The 27,719-nt window shown below is 39.4% G+C and overlaps 1 protein-coding gene across 3 annotated transcripts; it reads right to left on the minus strand.

Annotated features, from left to right (window-relative positions):
* Positions 1-27,608, minus strand: LOC144658453 (mycocerosic acid synthase-like). Of its 3 annotated transcripts, none has more exons than XM_078518859.1 (13): positions 26,767-27,608; positions 12,634-18,343; positions 12,369-12,525; positions 9,442-11,879; positions 9,045-9,207; positions 8,073-8,351; positions 7,053-7,441; positions 6,166-6,468; positions 5,415-5,735; positions 4,668-4,898; positions 4,155-4,473; positions 2,290-2,418; positions 1-2,044 (listed from the first exon to the last, which is right to left on the minus strand). In XM_078518859.1, exons 1-13 carry the CDS (start codon positions 26,841-26,843, stop codon positions 1,824-1,826), a joined length of 10,737 nt encoding a protein of 3,578 aa, XP_078374985.1. In that variant the 5' UTR covers positions 26,844-27,608; the 3' UTR covers positions 1-1,823. The 3 variants fall into 3 exon arrangements, with proteins under 3 accessions (XP_078374985.1, XP_078374986.1, XP_078374984.1); XM_078518860.1 differs by lacking the exon at positions 26,767-27,608 and adding an exon at positions 24,767-25,340; XM_078518858.1 differs by lacking the exon at positions 26,767-27,608 and adding an exon at positions 23,500-23,665.
* Positions 27,609-27,719: the final 111 nt, after the last annotated feature.

Here is a 27,719-nt window from a genome sequence, read left to right on the forward strand (position 1 = left end):
TTTTCTATAAACTATTTTTTAATCCAGGAAATCTTACACACGTCAATCAGTTCTTTTGAAGCTAAAATAACGGCATTTAACTAGAGTCAATACTAGGTTGTAAATAAACCAAGGTTAAGATAGTATTTAAAAGCTGTATGATCACAAATGTTTTACTTTGACTCAATAAGTATTGCAATAGACCTTTTTCGCTTGGGCGGTTTGTTTTCCCATTACAGACCACGTGATGTTCGATAGAGAATTTTCCTTTTATCCACATAAAATTTATTTATTCATTTTCACGCGACTATTTGAAAATTTGAACGCAAGAATTCTCAAGATGGTCATCACATAGTCTGTAATGGGGCAACAAAACGCCCAAGCGAAAAAGGTGAATTGCACAGGCGACTTACTAAGCGGTTTCCAGCACTATAAATGTTTACATACATTAATTAGCAAAATCTCTAGCTATCCATTACTTAGTTTACACAGTGTAAATAACTCAGAAAAAAAAAAAAAAATTAGCGGAAAATTTGCCTGTATCCAACAAACCTCTAAAATGTGACTTTGTTGGCAATTAACGACGAGCGACGACTACAACGTCGGCCAAGCTAAAATACCACAAAATATTCACTGTCGTTTTACAAAGCACGCAGAATTTGGTCGTTGTTTTGTTTTGCAGAGTACAGCTAAGAAAACTGTTGCTCAGGATGCTCATGGTTTGCAGAAGCTTCATAATTTTGCGCACTAAAAGAGATCTTAGTCAATAACCAATCAAATGAACCCATTGGCTTCCATTTACCTTATTATAGGAATATAACGAGGCATTCCAACAACGCGAACAAAATTTACGCGTAATAAAATTAACGCGAATTTACAAAAGTTCTGGTTAAAAGCTTATAGTAAGAGTGTTTACATGAATTAAATTAACGCGAATTTTTGAAATTCGCGTTAATAACATGTATCGTTAATTTCCTATAATAAGGTAAATTTTCGATTGGCAAGGGCGAACTTAGCCTCAATAAATAGGCTCGCTCCGTGCGTTTAACTACAAAAAAAGCAAAAAAAAATTGGTATTATCACAATTACTACAGAAACTGTTGCTTGTTAATATGAGGTAAATTGAGATTTGTTTTGGTTGTCGCTGTTGCCTGTAGCCAACAAAGACCTACGAACACAAATGGTTTTCCGGCCGTTGTTTCAGGGTGACTGGGCATAAAATATTCTAACTGTTTTTCTAACAAGAACGGTTCTTTTTGCCGCCATCAACTTAGTACTGTTTGTATAAAATAATTTTCTTGGACTTCAAAAACTCTTAACGTATTCTTTCTTGCTTAAAAAAAGATAAAATCACACTTTACTCAGCTAAATTGTCGGTTGCTTTTAAGTACCTTACAAAAAGTAAATTTATTTAGCCACCTTTAAATTATTTATATTATCTCCCAAGAAACATTACAATATAATAAAAAAATAGTTCCAGTTCCATGAAATCCTTAAGTTTTTTGAAACAAATATTCATAAAAGCTACCAGCTACCTCATTGCACCAAGTGGTCAAATGTCACAGAGACATTTGAAAAAAAATTGCTTAATTACGATTTTCCCTTTTTTTTTAAAAAAAAACATGGTTCTGGAAGTAGAAACTGATAAAAAATAAGTATATGTGAAAACAAATATACTGGCTAATACCTCACACTAAATAATCCAATGTTATAGAAAAAGGATAAAAAATCATTCAGTTCTGATTTAACAACAAGAACCTACTGATTTCAAATAATCACGTTTGTTGTAAAAAAAGGTAATGGAACATGTCAAGCGTGTGTACGTCCGGCAGTACAAGATGATTCTAACTGGTCAACAATGTCACTGCAAATACAGCTTCTATCATGTTGTAAAACGCTTTTAAATCGGAATAATCGGTGAATTCCAAGTTGTAGACACGTTGGCCTGTGATGACGGAAGCGACTTGTCCCAGGTTCCCACTTTGACGTGCTCCAACTCTTCGCTTGCGCCAGGCATACTTCAGGGCACTGGAGACGAGTCTTCCTGGCTGCACCATGCGGAGGTCTGAAAGGAAAGAGTTTCATAAGAGAAATTTCGTTCGATAAAGACTTAATCGATAGAAAAGCAAAGCCAAGAATTCCCCCTTTTAAAACAACGTCTATGAGGAAGCCAATAACTCTATCACCGATGGCAGAAAACAAATCCCTCAACAACAACAACAACGAAAATCGCGTCAACGTAGACGAATCTTACTGCAATTAGTTAAATTATTAAACGGTAGCTTAATAATGCTTATTAAGTTTAGTTACCTTTTAGATCAATTATCTTTTTTGTTTTCACGTTGTCATTCGTTTCTCCTCCGTCGACGTTTGACTTCAATTCCAGTTTGTGAGTTTCTTCATCGAAAAGAAGTTCTCCAAAATGCGGATGTTTGTTTCCTGGAATTGAAATAAGCACGACCAGGCAACTGTGATATACAATTACTACCATTCATTCACTGAAGAGAGTTAGAAAACATGCGAAATAACCTAACCTAAGGTCAATTATGCGCTGTATAACTTTAAAAGGATGCAAGCATACATTCTCTTATATGCAATCTGAGCGATGTTCTGACAACTTGCAAAGAAATCATCGGCGCGATAGTCAGCGGATGCCTCTAAGACGCATGAGCAAATCCTCTCATTCTGAATTTGCCAAAACAATAACAAAAACAACAACATGGAGGCCAGTGGGCCGAGAGTTTGGAAGTTTTCTAAGTTGTGTCTTTAAAGCAGCGAAAATGTCTTCAGAAAGGTTCTTGTTGTCAACATGTGGTGTTTGTTGTGAAATCAAACCATTACGGAAATGGAAATGAAAACGTGGCGATCGAATTATCCCGTGCAGGTTGGAGCTATTACTTGGCTTTACACTAGAGCTCGTAAGTATAATCTAAGTGCACTTGGGATCTACTTGCATGTAAAGGGGTAAAACGTTACTTGGTGACCATGGAAACTTTCGCGGTTCAAAGAAGCTGAAGTATGCCGCCAAGTATGGCTTACACCACACTTGAGAACGCACTTGACCAATAGGAAATGGAAGCCAAATGAAAGCGGCGTGCAGCGTTGTCACGATTCTGATGATGATTGAGAGCTTGTACCTCAAGTAATATACTTTGTCATCAAGTGTGAAGCCAGATTTTGTAAATTGCGACTTGAGATTTTCGAGTGCACTTGAGTCAAGTGCTTAGGGACGAACCATTATTTTCTTGGAGTGGGGGGGGGAGGTATGAAAAGTTTTCCTCTGCAAACTTTTTTTTTAGATTACGCACCTCTGCAAACATTTTTGTCGGAATTCCACCTATGTTTTGTTATACATATCGTGTTTGCAAACAATTTATTTTGCCTTTCTACGCCCTGCAGACAATTTTTTCAATATTTTTCATAAGCCCACACTCTTTTAAAAATAATGGTCCGTCCCTAACTTGAAACTAACTTAGCTTCTAGTGTGAAGCCAAGTATTGTTCTTGCTCTATTGTTTGGAGGTTGTTTGTTGACTTGGTCGTTAACTTTTTTTGTTTTACGTCATCTGTAATCCCACTTGCGTTTTTTGCATTTCAGCGCTAAAAAATAACGCGACAGCACAAAATTGTGCGTTTTTAAAACTACACGACAAAACGCAATTTTTGGATAAAAACAGAGCATTTACATTTTGAGAAGATAGTTGTCACCCCTTTACAATCTTAAATCCACGATCTCCTGTCGTGATTGCTATAGCTTCCATTTTGCGGGAAAAGATGGCCTGCTACATCATCCCTCAAAAACCGCTGACTAGATTGTGAATTGATCGCGTTGCAAGTTGTGAGATCATTGATTATTCGGTCCCAGACCTCGTCTCTATCCCCCACTGATGCAAGCACTATCATTGGCTACGAAAAGACTCAAAGAAATTGAGACAAATTTGAACACGTACATGAGACCTACGTTTCTAAATTTGTCGATATTGCAATCAATTTCTATACTTGTCATTTCTAGTCATCGATCGTCTCCAATAGGTTTTAGTCATTTGCCGACTGTTGTTACAAATCAAACCACTACTACTGGGTTAATTAACAATCTCATACGGAAATCAGGATGGTCAACGATGAAGTAGAAGTCACCAACAGATACTTAGACAACTTGTGATTACTACAAATTACCTTTCTTTGAATGAAGAAACACATTTACTCCGCTGCAAATTTTTTCCACGGCTCGTCTTTGGTGGAATGTCCTTGTAGGTCTGGGGAATTCCGTGAACAGCATGCGGTAGTTGAATGCAATGGCTGTTGCTAGGATACCGCCTGTCACTTGAGCATGGGGTAACTCACTCATGGAAAAATGGTCACCAGGACAAACGAGCACTGTTGTGCCTCCATCTACTAACTGGCCCCATATTTCATCGATGTATGTCGAGGGAAGCTTAGGTGAGAAGCGCTCGTTTTGGCTTTTTAGGTAGGTGAGAGGACCTCGATATCGAACCTAAGAAAAGAAAAAATGGTTAAGAACATTTACTGTAATTATCTGATGTTAAGTTGGCTTGTTTAACGAATGGTTTCACACTCCTCTTGTGCAATGTTTGTGCAATACTACTTGCAGGCGTTCCATAAGGTTTGCTTGGTATATTGGAGTCCTTGAAACCGGCTGATTTTTAATCAGAAAAACATTACCCGTACCTTGGGAGGCTGCCACTCATGGTGTGTTCTACTGGAAACACTTTGGTTCTTCAGAAGAGCCTCTCTGAGGGCCCTCAAATCGTAGGAAACTAGTCCTTTCTCAAGGCTCCTTCTCTGCAGTTCATCTATGATCCAGTCTTGAGTGTTCTGTTCCCTCAAGTGTTTGTATTCGTCAGCGTCCATATTAATGGAATCTATCGCCAGCTTTCTCAAGTAGTTTTCAAACTGGAACTAAAAAGACAAGAACAAATGACACGCCTCGGCCTTCAGAATTCATTCCAAGCCGGGGACAACCTTGGACTCCTTCGCAACCCTTATCTGGGATATAACGGCTGCGAAGCGTTAGACCAGCGACAAGCCTGAAACTCTGAACATCAGATACAGTTCTAATCAAGTTATTTTAAGTTAAGCTCCTTGGCAATATTGATGTACAATATAACCAACCAAGATTGCTCAGCTTCCCTTCAGATTGGATTCCAAATATTTACTTTATGATATTGCGTTCTTCAGTGCCCGCACTGAACTAGCAATGTAACCGAAGAGCTTCCTTGACACTTCAATAAAGTTACTCAGATAAATGTGATTTGTTGTAAAACGGATACAACTTGGTCTTGAATGGGGGATAGATAGATAGATAGATAGATAGATAGATAGATAATCGTTATTTAAAAACACGGTCAAATCATCAACTAATACGTCATATTGCCAAAATTAACTGTTACAATGATGAGCTACTCTCTCACGAACCTCAACAAGTCGATGTTCCAAATTTCTTTCACTATGCAGTGATAAAGCCAGTCTAGTACTGACTTCCCGTGAACGCGGATACCAAACAAATGTGTCAATCATGCCCACAAACTCCACCCTCTGGTTCTGCTCTGTCAATAAGGATGCCATTTCGTAGGCAACAATCCCTCCGTATGAATATCCGCCCAGAAAATACGGCCCATGACGCTGTTCCTCGCGGATCAGTTGAACGTAATGTACAGCAAGTTCACGTACACTGCCCCAGTCCTCACTCACTGCTGTTGGATCGGTAAAGCCCAGTGCATAGAAAGAAACTAAATCCTTGTAAGGGACAAAAAAGGTGCTGATTAGATCAGCGGCAAGACGGGCTGCAGAGCGAAGCCCCAACGACGTAGCGCAACATGGTGGTCATACTTCAGAAATAGGCCGACCTAGGCTTCTCCTCGGTCAAACGTCTCAAACATTTTTTCTTTCTATTTCGGGTAATTTCGTTTTACATATTAAAGAGCAAGTATAGCAAGAATAGATAAATTGTTGCTGAGTGTAAATATATTTCCATTCCCAAAATAAGTTAATAAATAAATAATTAACGCGAAGAAATACTCGACAAAGTACACATATTTTTTTAGCCAAATGAGAAAATTGTTTGCTTACAATTTTTTTTTTATGTCCAGCTAAGTACTACATGAGCTCGTATGTTGAATGTGGTGTTCATAAGAATGATAACGTCAATATAACAGTCGGAAATTACCTGGCCTTGAAATCCCGTAGAAATCCCAACCAAATTCATCGCATAGCGATGTGACGGATGGACACAGAAGAACTTGATAGCCGAGCCCGCAGGAGTGTACAGCGGTACAACTTCTACCTGATTCTTTGGTGTGATAGCAGATGGAAGTGCGTCCGCCGTTGGTTGTGTCTGCGCAGGTCCATTTTCTTGGTTCTCGTTATTCTGAAGCTGCGCATGCTCGCTAGGTGCTTCACCGCTAAGTTTGGCTTCGAGATCTGTTGCAAGTTTAAGTGCCGTCGTATCAGGCTGCATAAAGTAGAAAACCTGAAACAAAAACAGAGTTTGTTACGAGTTTTATCTCACACGTGAAATAGAGGTTCTTGAAAAAAAGTCAGTCAAGAAATTGTGATTTTTCCTACACCACTTGGCCCGCTTATTTTAAATGGCGTCGACATTGTTCTGTTTAGATGCCTGTAAGTTTGTTAGTTTGTAACAATTTGATTTAGTTTTACTACTTTTATAAACAAATATAACGCACCTTTTACCGGTATAATTATTAGGTTTCGTCGCTAAAAATATACTCGGCAGCAAGCATCCAAAGAAGGTTAAGAGATAACTTATACTGTTTTATCTTTTTTTTATTTTTAATGACAAGTCTTTTTTTTTAAATTTCCAGTTTCACAATCAAAATACTAACTTTCATGGTACTGGTTGCCAATTATCACCTAAAATGTTACTTGGGAGATTTTGGTGCATCGTGAAGAGAATATCTCCTTTTAGTTTTTTACAATGCCCTTTTGTTGACGAGTTTCTTCATTATCGTTACCGACATTGAACTGATAGAACTGGAGAGAGAAAATGAATGTTGATCAATTTGTAATTTATAAGTTATCAATAAAGCTACCCACCTCATACGAAACTGGAAAATTAGATTCAAACTGCATTTTCAAAGTCAGAGCCCCAGCTGAGTCGATACCGTAGCTGTACAAGCTCTTGTTTAGATCTGTCTCAGAACTCGAGGAATTTCCAGCCCATTCATTTATAACCAAGATAATGTACTTCATAACCAGCTCGCCTCTCTTTTCTGCGTCCTTCTCTAGCATAATTTGTTGTGCCAAAGACTCTGACGAGCTGGCCGGGCCATCAGAATCATTTATTTCAGCTCTGATGACCGACATTCGGGATGTCTTCTTTAGCCCCTGAATGTTTTTTATGTATTGAGGCCAGTCCACACCACACAGGGTGATCTGAAAGCAGCTCGGTTTCTCAGTAAGAACTTTGGCCATGTATTTGACTCCTGTGAAAACATTTTAAAATTGGGTAGACACGGGTAAATAAGAAGTGTGTGTAGCGAGATGACCGATATTAGTCATTACCGCTTACCCTGAAGATAACTATGGCCATGTCAGAGACCAACAAAAGCCTTTGAAAAGACTGCTGTAATCCTGACGATCACACTAGAGAAACAATGCACGATACTGTACATTGCAACAAAGCCACGCTACTGAACTGTACCTCCGTTTGACCATTTGTTAAAATATTTATTTATTTATACAGAAGCATCTGGTTTAGGTAAAGAGAAGCTAGTTTAAACAGAGTCCTGATTATATGATAGCTAGGGATCCATGGTACAGTTTTTGTCCTTTTCTCAGAATGTTTTTTAACCTTTGATCTAACAAAACTAAAACAACAAGCCATTCTGTAATGGCAACCCAGTTAACGAGAACCACAAACCTAATTTATCTTTCGGCATAAAATTTGATGGTAAAATAGTTCAGCTTTTTATTTCCATTACCTATTCTAATAACGCCATTTTATTTTTGCTAATTCTAGTGTCATCTTAATGATTATTTAACTCTTTAAAAGGCCCGTGAGAATTCTGCAATATACAGTTTATTAACATTTGAAAAAGTCAACAAATAGCATACCATCCTTGGCGTATATAAAGCCAAGTCCCGCCATGGTCATCCATTTAGCGACACCAGGATCTCGCTCCATCACCCCAGCTCCACTGATTGGTCCCCAGTTTATCGCCAGTCCGGGAAGACCGAGCACCTGTCTTCGGTACTGGGCAAGAGAATCTTGAAAAGCATTGCAGGCTGAATATGACGATTGTCCCATGTTCCCGAACACTGACGCCATGGATGAAAACATGACGAAGAAATCCAGATCCATTTCCAAGCTCATTTGGTGTAGCAGAAAGGAACCTGACAATAAAATGAAAGCTATTACCGTAACCGTAGCCTGTGGGGCCGTGCATGAGTTTTTAGTTTTACTCGGCATCGCAGTACATGTTGTAGTGTGATGTATTCCTGAGGGTTAAAGAATACACATCGTAAACAGTTGGAGTCGCGGTAGGCATTTCAACATTAGATTAGTCGCACCCAAGCATGATCATTACCATTTAGAATTCCTTTACTCTTTCCATATTTATTGATGCGAGTCATGTGGTCGTTCTTGTAATGTACCTAATTGTTGAGCATTATAAAATAAAACTTTGATTTATAATGATGTCGTTTTCACGTTGTCTGTGTTTGCCAAAAATAGCACGCTTAGCTATATTGATGAAGAAGACTTCGTTTCTCATTTCTTTACCGTAACAGAAAAACAAAATTGTCTGTCTTCTATTCCTTTTTCTACTTGACATCCCCGACGATGAAATTTGTTGAGCTTGATTTAACACAAGTAGAGCAAAATATGTTTCGCTGAAGTTATTATAATTATCATATCCTATGCTTTTTGTACGTGCTGGCGGGAGGGTTCAAATTTGTTTGCGTGTTCTGTTTGGTATCCATAGAAAGAGGACACATATTGTAAGGAGGGCGCTAATTCGAAACACTGCTTTTTCCTTTAAATAACTGACAAAGATATCAGAAAGCAAAGTGATTAGTGTAGCCTACCTGTTATTTTAGGAGCCATGCTATCAGCAAAGCTCTCAAAAATCAAATCTTTGACAAGTTCATCTTTAAGAACCATGGCAGTGTTAACGATGCCAGCCACACTTGGCAGAGATTGAAGCTGCTCTTTAAAGGTCAACATTTGACCTTGGTTGGATATGTCAATCTGTCAGAAATAAAAATGTACAACATTACTTTAAATTTCGTCCCCTTGTGCAAACGTCTTTATGTTACACCAGGGTCGTTTATAGTCATTTTGTCAGTGACTCAACTAACAGCTTGACATTTATTTTTCTGAACATCCAAATCATTTTTCTTACTTTTTGCGCGGAAATTTTTTTTTTTCACAAAGCTTTGTACCTAATATTAAGCTTTGACATGACAATGGCGTACTAATTACCTGGAACACGTGGATCTTTGTGCCAGTCCTTCTTTCTATCTCTCGTACTTCTTGAAGTTTGGCATCCGAGGGCTTTGAACGGCCAATTAGACCTATGGACTTTGCTCCATTCTCGGCCATCCAGCAGGCCACTTCAAATCCAAATCCACGAACCCCACCTGCTACCAAGTAAGTTCTGTTTTCTTTCAGACCACATTCATCTAAACCACAGGGAAGGACAGAAATCTCGTGAAGATCACTGTCTTCTTCAGATGGCGGAAATGAGTGAATCAGAAAAGAAATGCTCGAGGATGCTTTCATTTGATGCTTTGGCGATGATTGTCTGTCAAGGGATGCGTTTGCAGCTTTGATTTCTGTTGCCAAGTTCACAGAAATCAGCTCCATGTCCAGTAGGTTCTTGAGGACTCCCTTGTTTTCCAAAAATTCCAGACTTGCTAAAGTGAGTTTCTCGTAAGTTTTAGGAGACCTGAGAATGCCTGCCATGTCCTCTCTCTCATATCTCACATTTGCAGTTGCAGTAAATACGACGTCACCAGCAAACTCGGAACTCAAGATAACAACCCGACCTCCTCCTTTGAGAATTTGTTCACATTTTTGAAAGGTATTAGGAGAAGGTGGATAGAAAAATAACACGGCGTCAAAACTGTGACTTAAATCATCATCAAGACCACCGAAACCTTGACGCACCACGCTTTCGGCACCCAACTCAAGAAGAAAAGTTTTTGTAGAAGTTTGGCAAGTGTTGGGAATGGTGCAAAATACTCTGTGGCCCAATGCTTTTGCAAGGACAACTGCAGCTGGACCAGGGCCACGGTTGGCTTCATGTATCAGTAATTTCTGATTCTTGTCTCCAGATGCTACTCTTTGAAGAGCATGAGAAGCTATGGCTAGGCATGCAGGGATGTATGCCGCTTGTTCCTTTGTCAAGCTGGCAGGTTTTATAAACACGTTACTGACTTGGATGAGAAGGGAAGGGGAAACGCGTCCAGAGGCGATGACACCACACACCTGATCTCCAATCCGTATCTGAGTGTTCTCACTTTCTCTTGGTAGATCAGTCACCTTACCAACGACGAAGACACATCCTTTTGGTTTGGCTACATCAATCAGTGATTCAGAGGGTGTCCAGCAATAGAGAAGATCCATTGTGAGCTCAGAGTTCGATGACTTTGAAAGACTTTTCTCGCGCAGGCAAAGCGTTCTTGACGAAGGGATACGTGATAAGTACAACGCACCCATCTTCTTGCTTTCAATTTTCTTGGTTGTGGCTTCCTCGGGGGAAACTTTTGACCTCACGACGCGATTTATAAAACGTTTGCCACCTCGAAAGGCTACCTCTTCTTCAGTGCTTTCGCCCAGAACTTCGTCAATCAATGAATCTACCTCATGCATATTGGTTTTGTTGTTTAGGTCAACAGCTATCATCCTGACATCAAATTCTTCAAGGCGTGCTGCTCGTCGAAGACCCCAGACTGTAGAACTCCAGGGAATACTGGTCTTAGGAGACTCGTCGCAGGCGTTCAACAACTGTGTACGTTCGGTAACAAGGAAGAGTCGACAATCGAGCCACTGTTTCTCTATAAGCATCTTGAGTAAATATGCGGAACTGCCGAAAGCGAGGCATTGAGCTGGACCAATGACGTTGAAGTTTTCCTGTAAAAGAGTGTTTTCCATCGGCCACATGTTGATGACTCTGATGTTAGAAGAGTGGTCAGGTGGCATGTCCGAAAATGCTGCATTGATTGCTTCCTCTACTTCGGTGTTGAAACATCCAGCATTTGGGGGGTCAGCTGTGATGATATTTACTTTAGCTGCTTGAAGTCCTGCGACCACGGCATCTGAAAACTGCGAGGAGTCTTTCAGCACAATGCAAGTCAAATTTGGCTTGGCTTCCCTTTGGCCTTGTAAGTCATCCTCCATCCACTGGACTTCATAAGCAAGGTCATTAAATGCAAATCGACGTTCTGTGCTAGTCAACTCCGTTGCGTGAAAGTCATGTATTGCAAGTAATACTTTTCCGGATGGACTCATAAGGGTAGCATGAAATCTCCCAAACGAAGTCATATCTGCAGTGACGTGGCAATACAGCTGGTTGGTAGAGGGAACTTCATTTAGCATAATACTCTTGAAACCCACTGGCACAAAGGAGGTATCTTGAGTTACGAAGTTGCCAATGGGAACAAAGCAAGATTGAAGACAGGCGTCCAAGATGCAGGGGTGGACAACATAGTCTTCAGCTTCAGTTTGAATTGTCGGCAATCCACTGATGTCGACCAAGCAAAGTGCTTCGTTATTGCGCTGCCATATCTCTTTGATGGACGAGAAAGTAGTCCCATAGTTGAAGCCCAACCTCTCGGTTATTTCTCTGAACCGCTCCACTGTCATTTTCGTCATACTTCCCATCAGCTCATGGACAGCTGGGCCAAGTTGGTCGAAAACTGTGTATGTAGACAAAAAAAAAATATTTGGTTCAGTGTCCTATATGACTTTCGTGAGGGCTTTAAGCAGGTTTCAATTGTGATTGTTTCATTACGGGTTCATAGGAATTGATAACAAATCATATTGCCAGGCTATAAACTACTCAATTCTATTAGGGAAATACCATATCATACTCGCCAAAATAAATTTTGGGTGCAAAGCTATCTTCTGCAAGTACAATACAAATAACTCGCCTTTAAGTAATAAGCGCTTAAGGGAAAATAAAGGGTGTTTTTTACAGGTTATACTGTTGCTATGGTAACAAATAACGTCATGAAAAATGACCCCAACTTGTTCATCGATGATTGAGCATTTGTTTGATATTATTTCTGTAGCAGTTACGGATAAATGTTTGTAGCACTGACTCATCAAAACATGAGAACTGGAAAGTGCTGTAAACTGTTGTGAGCCTCCTTAAGGTGTTTATAAAAAAACCAAGATAACAATACCTTTGTCCTCAGAATTCTCTGGTCTGTACGTAAAGTCTACCGAAATGTTCCCGCTGCTAAGATTTATTTCGGATTCGTCATCCTGTAAGCTTGTAATTTGGAACTGGGCCTCATTAATTTTGTCGGTCTTCAGAAGACGGAGCCGTAAGGATCGAACCTAAAAATACAAAATTCAATTCATTTTAGAACATCATTTGAAGCCGTCCCATTTTAGGCAAAAAGGATTTTAATTTGCCTTCCTATTCCCTCTTTGCACATTACTAACCTGTGTTTCTGGCAGGGTAAGAACACTCGAGAGCTTCACATCACTAAGTTCCAAGCCAGCAACATTTACAAATTTGTCTTTCACCATAGCAAAGGCCATTTCTAGGTAAGCAGCTCCTGGCATGATAACACCTCCCTGAATAAGCGCATGATCTTTTAGAGTTGGAAAGCGGTGGAGGTCAATCTCGGTCTCCCAGCAATGCAGGCCTGAATACTGGTCGGTCATTTTCACCTGTGCTAAAAAAGGATGTGCTCGCTTCCTTGTAGTCTTCTTGGTACCAAAAGCAGAGATTACGGCTTGAGGCAGACGATCCCTATACCAAAAGCTGTTTTCCAGCCATGGATAGTTCAGTGAACGGACAAAGCTGGCCGATGGATTCTTCTGTACACACCTCCAATCTATGGGAAATCCCATCGTATACAGTTTACAAACTGTGTTCTGAAGAAGGACCTTGTGTTGGTCTTTGACAGGTATACGCTTGCGAGGAAGTGTTGCCATGACTACTGGCAATTCTTGCTCTTTAAGATTGTCTTGAAGAGCAATTTGTTTAACATAGTGGGCTAAAATTGGCTGCGTACTTATCTCAATAATCTGCTTGTAACCATCGTTTAGCAGATACTTCATGGCCGGGTAGAATTGGACTGGACAGCGAATATTTCGCCACCAATAATCGCCGTTAAATTGCTGACCCGAGAGAACTTCACCCTCGACGGTAGAATACATGGGAATTTTTGACAGTTGAGGTTTTAGCCTGATACGTCTCATGGCTGCTTGAAATGGCTTCCTGATGGGTTCCATGTGTGTGCTGTGAAATGCGCGTTTTGTTCCAAGAACGCGCCAGAAAGTATCTTTTGCGTGCATTGTTAAGTGTTGACCCAGTGCTTCGATTGATTGGGACTCACCAGACACTGTCACACTCTTCGCATCATTAACTGCGGCGATGTCAAGTGTGGCACTTAAATTCAGGTTTAGCAGTAATGCCTTAGCCATTTCTTCAGACATGCCCAGAGCCGCCATACCACCGTTGTTTGGGCATTCATCTTGCAGAGTAGCACGAGCAAGCACTATTTGAACAGCTTCCTTTACGGTGATGATCCCAGCAACACAGGCAGCGGCAAATTCCCCTAGACTATGACCAATGACAGCAGAAGGATGGATTTTCCAGGACATTAGCAGCTGTGCGGTCGCGTACTGGACAGCAAAAGTGGCCGGCTGGGCTAAGAAACTCTCAGAAATTCTTGAAACGTCTTCTGGCGCCATCAGCTCGTCTATGAGCGACCATGTAACACCTAGATCTTGAAGTAAATTGTTCACCGTCAAAATAGCTTCTCTAAAAACAACTTCACATTCCAGTAACTGTCTTCCCATGGCATACCACTGAGAGCCCTGACCACCAAACATGAAAACGAGTTTTTCATTTTTGGAATTAACTTGGGCATAAGAAACCAACTTATCCCATCCTACGGAGTCATCAGCGTAGTCTGCAAGAGACTTAGATGCTTCAGCAGTGGAACCGAAGGCAAGTGCTAACCGGTGTGGGAGTTGGCTGCGGCGTTCATTCAAAGAGTAGCATAAGTTTTCCACAAAAGGCTTATCCATATCTTCTACATTTGCTTTGATCCATTCTGAGTAATGCTCTGCCATCTTCTGTAGAGCTTCTTTTGAAGGTGCTGACAAGGTGAGAACATTATTTTGGGGATCTGAGCTTTGTTCACGTAAACATTCCTTTAAAGGAATTTCGCGAAGGATGAGGTGCACATTTGATCCGCCAAAGCCAAACGAGTTTAAGGCTGCCATTCGCGGTTTTCCTTTTTCTGTTATCCATGGCTCAGTGGTTTGCTGCACAACAAATCCGTTTTCTTCCAGCTTTAGTTTGGGATTCAGCACGCGTATGTTCACAGTTGGTACAAACTTCTTGTTTTTGATCATCAGGGCGACCTTGATAAGCCCAGCAAGACCGGATGTAGATTCTGTGTGATTAAGGTTTGACTTAACAGAACCAATCCTTAACTTTTGGGTGGATTTTGTCGTTTGCCTGGTGTAGGTTTCCGCAATTGAATTAACCTCAACCACATCTCCAATTGCAGTACCAGTGCCATGCGCCTCGAAATAATCCACATCTTCTGGGTTCACTCCTGACTGTTCTAGAACCCTTCTGGACAGTGCAGCTTGCATCTTTGCACTCGGGGCCGTTATTGGTACAGCATTTTGTCCATCGCTGTTCATTCCACAGGCAATAATGTCGCAATATGGGTCATCTTTGTCACTCAAAGCGGCACTTGAAAGCTTTAAAACAACTGCTGCAAAGCCTTCCCCACGTCCATAGCCATCCCCAGAAGAATCAAAGCTTTTGCAACGTCCATCAGGCGCCAGTAGTCCACCTATGCTGGATGCCATGTGTGTATAATGATCAAGAATAATGTTAGGTGCACAAACGATGGCTATCTCACAGTCTTCATTGTGGAGATTATCACAGGCTATTTTTAGTGCAGTTAAGGATGAAGAACAGGCAGTATCAACAACCAGGCTTGGGCCCGTGAGGTTTAAACAGAAGGAGATTCTGTTGGCGATAATAGACAATGTGGTTCCGGTCGAGTAAAAGTGGTCGATTTCGAAGTAATTTGTTGGATTTGATACAGCTGCCTGGTAATCCAGATTCATCACACCGACAAAGACACCCGTTGTGCACTTCTGAAGATCCTCAAGCCGCATTCCGGCATCTTCAATGGCTTCATACACCACTTGTAGTAGAATTCTTTGCTGAGGATCCATTCCACGAGCTTCTTGATTAGATATGCCGAAGAACCTGTTGTCAAAATGTGTTATTTCATCCAAGTAGGAACCATTCACAACACAATGGCGTCCGCTAACAAACCGCCTAGGATTATAGCGTTCAAAGAACGTTTGATGCTGTTCAGGTCTGTTCTCTGGGTACGCACTGTTCGAACTCTTTCCTTTCTCAAGCAAATCCCAAAACTGATCCTTACTGCTGGCCCTCGGAAATCTGCAGCTTATGCCAACGATAGAAACTCCAGGGCATTTAGGCTTCAGCTGTCGTATCTCACCATCTTGTACTTGCAAGGATACTTCTTTATTCCGTTCTTTGCTGACAGGCAGTGTATCTATCTCATTATGAGAGTCACACTTATGCAAGAGCTCGAGTAACAATACGAACATCGGCGGGGAAATAAGGAGAGCGTGGGTCAGACCTAGAACAAGGACCAGAGGGACAAGTCTATGAAAAATGTCCGCTAGACTTGGATAAATAAAACCCAATGAAACCGATCCAGATATTGTTATTGACGCTCCAGCTACTACAGACCATCCAACATAGCTTAGGGTCTCAATCATGCGAATTCGTATTTCTTGCTTTGCTGAAAATACGAATGAATAAGCCACCTGAATGCTGAAGTTCAGGGATAAGATAATTGTCAGAAAGAGGGAAAGAAAAGAGATGTGATTCAGATGAATTCCCCACACCTCCATTATAGCTGCTGCCTCCAATACGAGAAAAACAAATGTTATAGCCAAGAAGATGCTAACCCCGAAACTCGAGGTTGAGCACAGAGAAAATATTAACACAACTGCTGTGGCAATTACGAAAACTGTGAAGACTGCTTCTTGTTCCAACAGAAAGAGGTCATCAAGATGGAAAAAATTCTCAGATACTGGGATGGCGTCCAGAAACGACTGATTAAGCAAGTCTTTTCTCAGTTTCTCTAGTGATCCTCTGTCTTCTCGGAATCGGTTGTGTTGTTCCATTTTCAGATGAATTCGAGATGCCAAAATTTTTACTCCGGGATTCATTTCTACAAAGCGTAAGTCTTGTCGAAACGGGAGATTGTATGGTTGATTAAGGAAACTCTCTAAACAAGGGTAGAATTCTGAGTTTGAGCAGGTCATGTTTTGATGATGTTTCCATTGTCGAAGGGCTGATATCCAACAAATTGATTTTCCATCACTATAGGAAGCATCCTGCAGTTTGGAACACATGTTTATTATTTGATTCTGTACAGTCTCCTGCGAATAGTCAATTTCCTTGGAGATAAGGATGCTTGTATCAGTTTCATTTCTAAAGAACTTTTCTTGTGCTTCACTGAATTTCTTGAAATTGCTATTTTGGTAAAGTGACTCGGAGGTGCTCGTTCTCTCGCCACCTTGTAATGCAGATGACACGCACAAACTAATGATACAGACAAGGATGAAAAGTGAGAGAATTTTACCACCAAGTGAGGTTATTATTCGTGTAAGGTTTTTCAGAATGTGCCGTAGAATATTGAAGGTTTCCAAGTCAGTAACTGACGATCTTCTTCTACAGAATCGCTGACATGGAGTGTTCAATTTCTTCAACTTTCTTTCAAAATGCATGAAGACAGTGACCGTTACTACAGATGATGCAGTCGACACTATTGCATAAGTAAGAAGTGATGCTAAGAAAAAATCTGAAATAACATCAAAGGAAGATCTGACTGCAATACCAGAAAGAGTAGTTCCACATAAAGCCGACAACACAGCAATGAGGCCTACTTTCGTGACACAACTGACGACTCGATGTTCCAGTGATGGCACCTTCTTTCGCTGTCCCCATTGTACCAGGAAAAGTATGACGTCTGAGGTAGCTTTTCCCATCAGCAAAAAGGGAATGAACAAGGTGGTTGGGAAAAGTGAAACGTTGGCCATTGAGATAATACCTGCAGAACACGTTATTGGCAACAGAATAGATGAAATCATCAATAAGACTGTTGTTAGGCAACTGAGATTATTAGAAGAAAGGTATATGACAATGAAGACAAGAACAATCATTGCCAAAGGTGAAAAATAAAGTGGCCATAGCTGTGGATTCAAGACGTTTTGTAAAGCGTCATTTGTTGCTTTTCCACTCTTGAACAAGAGTTTTGCGCACTTTAAGTGATGACTTAAAGACAAGAGGAGACTCTCAAACGATGTTTCAAAGTTGCGAACTGCCTGATCTTTTTCTTTAGTGGTTGTCGTTTCAATGAAGTACATAAGGCGAAGAGCGTCGGCCCGAGAAGTCGGTGGATCTCTATTGTGTTGAACTTCAAAATTACTCAGCATTCGCTTAAAGGAAGAATTGAATGTTTGACCAGATGAGAGAACAAAGGTAGGTTTGAGAAACTCGCGAACAAAAATGGAAGTTAGGTTGCTCATATTGCCAAATTGAGCACCAGCTAATTCGAGAGGACTGCTAATGATACAGTCATGTATTGTTTTGTTTTGACTTTGTTGGGTGTTTGAAAGCAACTGCTTGGAGCATATTTCACGGTAACCAGTAATGTTCACTATGGCCTGATGGACGGCAATGGCGTCTTTCAAACAATCTTCAGTTAGAATATTTTGACCATGTTTAGGGATCATGATGATCTGTTCTTGGCGCGCTTCAAGAAGCGGAAAGAATTGTGCTGCATGATGCAAGTCTTGCCTGGATTGGCTGTCGGTTGCGATGAAACGTTCAACGGACGGCTGCTCGGCACGTAGGCGAACAAATCCCAGACAGCTTACAGTAACAACTATAAGCGATACCAGGAGGACAATCAATGGTTTGCGGGCAAGAAAAACCCCCAGTCTCTCGAAGGCTCTCTCGTAGAAAGCAAGAATGCCAAAAGATAGATATCTAAGATATCTTCGTTCTCTACAGATTCTTCCGCATCCAAGTCGGCGTTTTTTACGGTTGGCGTGAATCTCATAAGACCTAGACATGAAAATGTCAATGAAAAAGTGATTTTGCTGCGTAGTACAAATTAAAAGATGAAATGGTGAAAGGTGTATTGGAAGTGCTTTAGACTACTTTCAAACCAGTCAGACGTTTCGGGAATAACCCCTTCATCAGTGTTTTTTGATATCCCCAGACCTTAAAATGCAATTTGGTCAAGCGATTGCGATAGCCTATCAGACTAGCAGCACGTAAGATAAACTGCTTCATCCTTTGAAATGTTTTTGCCATAAAAATGATCTCTGAATAATGGAGGTTTTTTATCCTGTTTCCCTGGTATTCATCAAAAAATATTCACTACAGTCAATTCTCTCTTAATGGACACCTCTTCTTAAGACACACCCTGCTGTAACACCGACACTGCCTTTTTTCAGTCATTTGTCATTTAACTTAAATCTGTATATGACGGAAACCTCTCTAAGACGGGAAGTTGGAGCCGATCCCGATCCCCTGTTTTAGAGTGGGTTGACTGTAATTCGTTTTTATGTTTAAATATAAGGAAAATTTCTAAATCAAGACAAGACGAGACGAAACGAGAAATCTAGACGTTAATGCAGCAACATTTCGCCACGCATCGCAACTTTCTTAAAAATTTATGTTTTATAATATAGAGCAACCTTTCAGATGCAAATTAGTTTTCTTTTACACAATCCATCACGGACTATACATAGTTGGAAATCAATTCAGTTACTGCTATAATCTAGAGTGAATCTAGGAAAAACACGACACGAAACAACCGATGACACCGGTAATTTACACACAAGAAACAACATAGTTTCTTGATGAAGTATTAAAATCAGGTCACAAATTGTCAAGAAACAACTTTCTAAAAACTCAAATCTAAGTGCGTAAATGAAAAATTAAAGGGCCATTGCACCTGGCAGAAAAAATCAATGGTAGTCATAGTGATTCAGCATCTGTAACATTTTTAACGAGCATACTTCCGCATATAACCTGAGACAATCAGATTTTTCTACTTCTAGATACAACACTGTTACTTATGGAAAGCACTCTTTGCGTTATGTAGGACCCAAACTATGGGGCAAACTTTCTGCGGCTGACAAACTGTATTCGCAAAAGGGATATAACTCGCTTAATGGCTGCATCCTATGCTGCATATAATGCCCCTCAAGTCAGGTCATAATTTTTTTTGTCATAATTTTACAATTAGTTAAAGATTTTAACATTTTTCTATATCATAGATTATAATAACATTTTTTATATGACTTATATATACTTTTTATTGTATTTATATTAGTATTAGTGTAGTTTTTTTTTTAGTTTTTAGCAGTGTCCCCTAATTAGTATGGTGTTATTCACAGGCTATAAGGTTTTTGACACTTAATTAAAGTTTCTTATCTTATCTTTTTTTATCTTACCTAGGAAACTGGCAGGACTACTACACCCAATGACCAATGGATAAATACAAACTCCGCAGTTTCGTGGCCTAGATATGCATTCTCACCCTTGTATTAGTTGTTTTCTGAGTACAGTGACTACTTTGATTTTATCTTCTAAAGCAAATTCAGACAAAAATTTCACGGCGTAAGTACAGTCAAAAGATTCGGGAACGATCTATACGTTAAGCAGCCATGGATAAATTCCACTGTGAAATTAAGGAATGAAAGCAAATATATAGCATTTGAAGCATTGGCGTAACGGATTAAAGTTTTGTAATGAGTGAACTTTTAATTGTCTCCTTTGATACAAATATCATTTGAGTTTTAGTCGATACGCCGACAGGTAAGAGCCATGATAAATAGAAAGCGCTTGATGAAAGTGTCTTGCGATTGTCTGAAACATTGCAATAATGACCTTAGCTTGAGGTAGTAAAATAGAAACGAAATGCTTATATCTAAATAGTTTGACGTTATAGTTTTAGACAAATTGCTTGCAGCAATTGCAAGTTTTTTTGTGACGGCTGAACCACCATAGCAACGGCCACACCTGAATACTCTATGCTTTGTTTCTGTGCTCAAACTGAATAACCTTTCAAACAGACCACTAATGAATTTCGTCAGCAACGTGAATCACCATGACCACCATTGATTAATTCGGCCGAAACAATAGGCAACGCCTACACGGGTCAGCCAGTGAAAGGCACAGTAGTGGAAAAACACGTCAACGGGAGACGTGGACTTAAACTACATTACCGCTAAATGGGTGATCATTGCAAGCGTACTGGTGCAGGCTATTCGAATAATGAGTGTTTTTATGCGAGTGGAAACTTGTAAAGGTCTCGGTTATCTTGCTGGCGGCTATTTCATCTGCAGGTTTTGCGCTTTTCAACAACTTTTTGCAGTAAAAAAGCTAGCATAACAGCTCTATTGTTGTTATTATTTGCACGCTTTATAGAAAGGCCTTAATTTAGCTGTTTATTATCAAATGATTTGCATCACAAGTATGTCGAGTTGTATAAGTCTATAAAGGGATCCTTTCTGTTAAAAAAATAAACGAAAACAACACAGTCAGAAACAGATCAGTCTTAACTAACATGTTAATCATTACACAATTTACAAATTTCACTTTTTGCGGTCTCTCGATCACACATCCTTGGGCGGTTGGTCGGGACGACACGAAAGCCAAGCAGGGAAATTGGTTACTTCGTGTCGCCTAAACTAACCGTCCCTGGGTCTCTGAGGATGATGATCTCAGTTCCCAATCAGTATATGAAAATACTTATTAATTCTCCTTCTCCAACGTATAATTAAAGATTAAGGTAATTTGAAAATCAGTGTTTTAGTTCAGTTACGTCGTTGAAAAACGTTAAACGCACACACCAGAGGCGATAAAGTAGTATGCCAATCAATCAATAGCTTATGCTGATCCGGCATGACTTTCGTCAAAGTAAATCAGATAGCTTCGTGCAACCAGAGGAAGACACCTGAAATTCAGGTTTCTTGATACATACGTTAAAAGTGTTGTTTTGATTACAAGAGCTTGTTAAAAAAGGTAAAATCACATCTTGCTCAGCTATTGTCGGTTGCTTTTAAATACCTTACAAAAAGTAAATTGATTTAGCCACTTCTAAATTATTTTTTATAGCCCCAAGAAGCTTTACATTATAATCAAAAAAAGTTCTAGTTCCACTAATTCCTTTTTTGAACAAACATACATAAAATCTTCCAGTTACCCTGTAGTTGGTTTCATCATAAAGGGAAGGTAACATGTTTGTTTGCCTTTGAAAGTGAGTTGTGTATATTTTGCAGTTTAAAGATCATATGCGCCATAACAGTTGGTTGATCACAGAATGTTCACCTGGATATGGTACGGTTTTACACTTGTCGGTTGCAGTTATTGCAGAGCTAACTATTGCCAGTTGCTTATGAGATTTTGACGAATAAAAGTGACATACTTGGTAATAGACTGCTACACAATAATAAATCCATGCCTGTGCAATAAATATATATAAGAAGGAAACAATTTTTTCTTAACGGGTTTGCTGTTAACAGTAGACCGAGGTCCATGGCGTTGAAGAAGAATGGAAATACTAGAAGTTGAAAATCACACAAGTATTCTTTGCTAAGAGGGCTTGGTTGGTGAGGTGACTGTATGATATGCATAAAAACAATTAACAAAAGGCACTCATGTTCGTATCTTTGTCGAAAATACATTTGTTGCTAGATTGGAAGTCTGGAAGAAAGAATCTAACATGAAATGCACTTTATCACAAAATTAAACCAAAAATGGGTGTTCGGTCAATTTGCGTGCTAGTTTCGTAATGGCATTGCTTTCTTTGAAAGACAGATTTGTTATTCGTTTTATCTTTCGTTTTATTCAAATGGGATTCACCATGCGTTGAATTGGCTTCAGGCGGTTTTTATGTAATTGTGTAATTTAAGGTTGAGAAAGTCACGCAAATCTTTCTATCTCGCCGTCAACGAAAAAAAGTCTTAACACAGCGAGCACATCTACAAAAATAAAACTCGAAAATTACGGAGTATAGTTTATATTCAAATATAACGAAAATTCTAAATCAAGACGAGGAGAGACGAGACGAAAGTGCTAGACGTTAATGCAGCAACATTCCGCCAGCCCACGCATCGCAACATTCTTAGAATGTTTTACAATATAGAGCAACCTTTCAAATGCAAATTAGTTCTCTTTTACACAATCCATCACGGACAATACATAGTTGGAAATCAATTCAGTTACTGCTATAATCTAGAGTGAATCTAGGAAAAAACACGACACGAAACAACCGATGACACCGGTAATTTATACACAAGAAATTATTTCAAATTGAAGGCTTTGGAAGCTAACTACAACATAGTTTCTTGATGAAGTATTAAAATCAGGTCACAAATTGTTAAGAAACATTTTTCTAAAAACTTAAATGTAAGTGCGTAAATGAAAAATTAAAGGGCCATTGCACCTAGAAAACTGGCAGGACTACTACACCCAATGACCAATGGATAAATACAAACTCCGCAGTTTCGTGGCCTAGATATGCATTCTCACCCTTGTATTAGTTGTTTTCTGAGTACAGTGACTACTTTGATTTTATCTTCTGAAGCAAATTCAGCGAAAATTTCACGGCGTAAGTACAGTCAAAAGACCCTGGAACGATCTATACGTTAAGCAGCCATGGATAAATTCCACTGTGAAATTAAGGAATGAAAGCAAATATATAGCATTTGAAGCATTGGCGTAACGGATTAAAGTTTTGTGACAAGTGAACTTTTAATTGTCTCCTTTGATACAAATATCATTCATCATGGTTCAGTTTTTTCTATAAGCCGTGTGTATCCAGCCTTTCGTTTGTAGTAAATTAGCTAGTTTCAGTGGTATCTTTGCATGTAAGGAGTCACTTTATTTGTTAACACAACTACAAAGTGAAAGTGGGAAATGACCTGTTAACAAATTACTGCGGGAAACATTTAATAATTTTCAGTATTAGAATACTTAAGTAATAAATTGCGCCGTGTTTTTAAGCGCTGTTCAGTCATTTTATATTCGGCTGATTTACAGCGATTTGAGAGAATTTTCTGGAATCTGAATTACATTTAATATGACTGAAATGAGACGTATACATTGCACCTCACTCATGGCCTAAACGCATATTCTTCCTCTCTGGCCGTTGGGATAAACTTTGGTAAAAAAATCAACAACGAAAAGTTGAATTTTACACATACCTGTTTAAGTCATTGCCCATTACCACCATCTCTTTGGTGGGCAGATTGGAAATTATTCCTTCGTTCCTGGTTGCCATCGATACTCGAAAAAAGTCAAATGAAAACTTTTAGTTTTTGCTCAGAAAAAGCAACAACTGGCAACGGTTTTCTATTCGACACGCCGGCAGGTAAGAGACTTCATAAATAGACAGCTTGGCGAATGTGTCTTGTGTTTGTACAAAACATAAGGATAATGACCTTTGCTTGACGTAGTAAAAAAGAAAAGAAATGCTAATGCCTGAGTAGTTTGATGTCATAGTTTTAGACAAATTGCTTGCAGCAATTTTTTGTGACGGAGGTTCCGACATAGCAACAGTAGCCCCTGAACACTTTATCCTTTGTTTCTGTGCTCAAACTGAATAACCTTTCAAACACAGCACCAATAAACTCGTCAGCAACGTAAATTAAAATGACTACCATTAATCAATTCGGCCGAAACAATAGGCAACGCCTACACGGTTCTGCGAAAAGCATGTCGACGGAAAAGCCTGCAAAGTACGGTAGCGGAAAAACACGTCAACGGAAGACGCGACAGCAGTAAAATAATAATAATAATCATGACAATAACAATAAGTAATAAAAAAACCATTAGGCTTCTGTTCTGTTTGGACGTAAACTGAATTATCATTAAATGGGTGGTCCTTGCAAGCGTACTGGTGCAGGCTATTCGAATAATGAGTGTTTTTATGCGAGTGGAATCTTGTAAAGGTCTCGGGTATCTGGCTGGCAGCCATTTCACCTGCAGTTTTCGCCTTTTGCAACAACTCTTTGCAGTAAAAAAGCCAGTATAACGGCTCTTATATTGTTATACTTTGTACGTTTTATGGAAGGCGCCTTAATTTGCATGTTCATTATCAAAGGATTTACATCACAAGTATGTCGAGTTTCATAAAAATGTTTTATATTATAGTCCGATATAACGTTTATTTATAAGTCTAAAAAGTTATCCTTTCTATTAAAAAAAATAAACGGATGTCACACAGTCAGGAACATATCGGTGTTAACAAACATGTTAACCATTGCACAATTTACAAATGAATTTACCTTTTCGGTCTCATGATCACACATCCTCGGACCCAGGGGCGGTTGGTTGTGACGACACGAAGTAAACCGAGCAGGGAAATCAATTTACTTCGTGTAGCACCGACTAACCGCCCACTGGAACTCCGAGGATGATGATCTTGATCAGTTCTCAATCAGTATATGAAAGTCATAGGCTTACGAGCACCTTCCGACTTGGGGGTTTTCCTTCCGTGATACCTTAAAAGTTATACAAAGGCGTATGAACATTCAGGGGTAAAAACGTTATCATTTCATTGAAAGGTTTGAGCTAGCGCTTAGATCTTTACATTTAAGCGTTAACTTCATCACATTTAATTTGTAAGAGCTTTGTTCCAAGGTCTGACACTGGATCCACCTCGCGCAAACGCTCAATCTATGCAAAAGCCCAACTTCTGGTCGCCCTTGCCAGTTTCCTACTCACTCCAAAATGATTGCAACCAAGAAAAAACCAAAATGAGGTGTTACGCAGAATTTGTTTGCGGATTCATTTTCTGCTAGCTTCGTTATAGTACATTGCTTTTCTTGAAAGAGAGATTTGGTATTCGTTCAATCTGTGGTTTTATTCAAATGGAATTTACTTCAGGCGGTTTTTATATAATTGTGTAATTTAAGGTTGAGAAAGTACATCAAGTCACGTAAATCTTTCTATCTCGCCGTCAACGAAAAAAGTCTTAACACAGCGAGCACATCTACAAAAATAGACCTCGAAAGTTACGGAATATAGTTTATATTCAAATATAAGGAAAATTGTAAATCAAGACGAGGAAAGATGAGACAAAGGTGCTAGACGTTAATGCAGCAACATTCCGCCAGCTCACGCATCGCAACATTCTTAGAATGTTTTACAATATAGAGCAACCTTTCAGATACACAATCCATCACGGACTATACATAGTTGGAAATCAATTCAGTTACTGCTATAATCTAAAGTGAATCTAGGAAAAACACGACACGAAACAACCGATGACACCGGTAATTTATACACAAGAAATTATTTCAAATTGAAGGCTTTGGAAGCTAACCACAACATAGTTTCTTGATGAAGTATTCAAATCAGGTCACAAATTGTTAAGAAACATTTTTCTAAAAACTTAAATCTAAGTGCGTAAATGAAAAATTAAAGGGCCAAAAAAAAAAAAAAATGCCTTGTGGATTGACCACGCTCTATCCGATACACATCAATAAGTTGCCACGTATCCAGCGTGGTTGACCCGATGGTGTAGTGGATAGCACGCCTGACTAGTAACAGGGAGACGCGGGTTCGAATCCGACTAGGCGCATGCAATTTTTCTTTCATTTAAGAGACGTGTGTCAAAAGCCATCTGTAATTTATTTACATCTTTCTTTCTACGTTTGTAAGGCTTTCTAGGCTCATAAAATTTCCATCTGTAAAGGGCCATTGCACCAAGGAAACTGGCAGGACTACTACACCCAATGACCAATGGATAAATACAAACTCCGCAGTTTCGTGGCCTGGATATGCATTCTCACCCTTGTATTAGTTGTTTTCTGAGTACAGTGACTACTTTGATTTTATCTTCTGAAGCAACTTCAGACAAAAATTTCACGGCGTAAGTACAGTCAAAAGACCCTGGAACGATCTATAAGTTAAGCAGCCATGGATAAATTCCACTGTGAAATTAAGGAATGAAAGCAAATATATAGCATTTGAAGCATTGGCGTAACGGATTAAAGTTTTGTAATAAGTGAACTTTTAATTGTCTCCTTTGATACAAATATCATTCATCATGGTTCAGTTTTTTCTATAAGCCGTGTGTATCCAGCCTTTCGTTTGTAGTAAATTAGCTAGTTTCAGTGGTATCTTTGCATGTAAGGAGTCACTTTATTTGTTAACACAACTACAAAGTGAAAGTGGGAAATGACCTGTTAACAAATTATTGCGGGAAACACTTAATAATTTAAAGTATTAGAATACTTTAGTAATAAATTACGCCGTGTTTTTAAGCGCTGTTCAGTCATTTTATATTCGGCTGATTTACAGCGATTTGAGATAATTTTCTGGAATTTGAATAACATTTAATATGGCTGAAATGAGACGTATGCATTGCACCTCACTCATGGCCTAAACGCATATACTTCCTCTCTGGCCGTTGGGATAAACTTTTGTAAAAAAATCAACAACGAAAAGTTGAATTTTACACATACCTGTTTAAGTCATTGTCCATTACCACCATCTCTTTGGTGGGCAGATTGGATATTATTCCTTCGTTCCTGGTTGCCATCGATACTCGAAAAAAGTCAAATGAAAACTTTTAGTTTTTGCTCAGAAGAGCAACGACTGGCAACGGTATTCTATTCGACACGCCGACAGGTAAGAGACTTCATAAATAGACAGCTTGGCAAAAGTGTCTTGTGTTTGTACAAAACATAAGGATAATGACCCTAGCTTGACGTAGTAAAATAGAAAAGAAATGCTAATGTCTGAATAGTTTGACGTTATATTTTAAGACAAATTGCTTGCAGCAATTTTTTGTGACGGAGGTTCCGACATAGCAACAGTAACACCTGAACAAACCGAATAATCTTTCTAACAGAGCACTAATAAACTCTTCACCAACGTGGATCATCATAGCTATCGTTGATTAATTCGACCGAAAAAATAGGCCACGCCTACACGGCTCAGCAAAAAGCACGTCGACGGAAAAACACAGCAGGGGAACGCACGTCATTGGAAAAACGTGGCGGTAGTGAAGCAATGCAGCCGAAAAGCACAACAACAGCGGATCGTAAAATAATAATGACATGACACAATTATAATCACTAACAAAAAGCCATTGGGCTAATTTGTTTCCGTTGGACGTAAACTGCATTACTGCGGCTTAATGCATCATGGTCGTTGAATTGGTGCATGGTATTTGAATTATGAATGTTTTTATGCGCGTGGAATCCTTGTAAAGGTCTCGAGGATCTGGCTGGCAGCTATTTCGCCTGCAGTTTTCGCATTTTTTAACAAATCTTTGCAGTAAAAAAGCCAGCATAACGGCTCTCATATTGTTATTCTTTGATTGCTTTATAGAAGGTACCTTGATTTGCATGTTCATTAGCAAACGATTTACATCACAAGTATCTCGAGTTTCATAAAAATGTTTTATATCAAA

This window comes from Oculina patagonica, chromosome 6 (assembly GCF_052425735.1).
Source record: "Oculina patagonica isolate OP01 chromosome 6, crgOcupat, whole genome shotgun sequence".
Taxonomy (NCBI): domain Eukaryota; kingdom Metazoa; phylum Cnidaria; class Anthozoa; order Scleractinia; family Oculinidae; genus Oculina; species Oculina patagonica.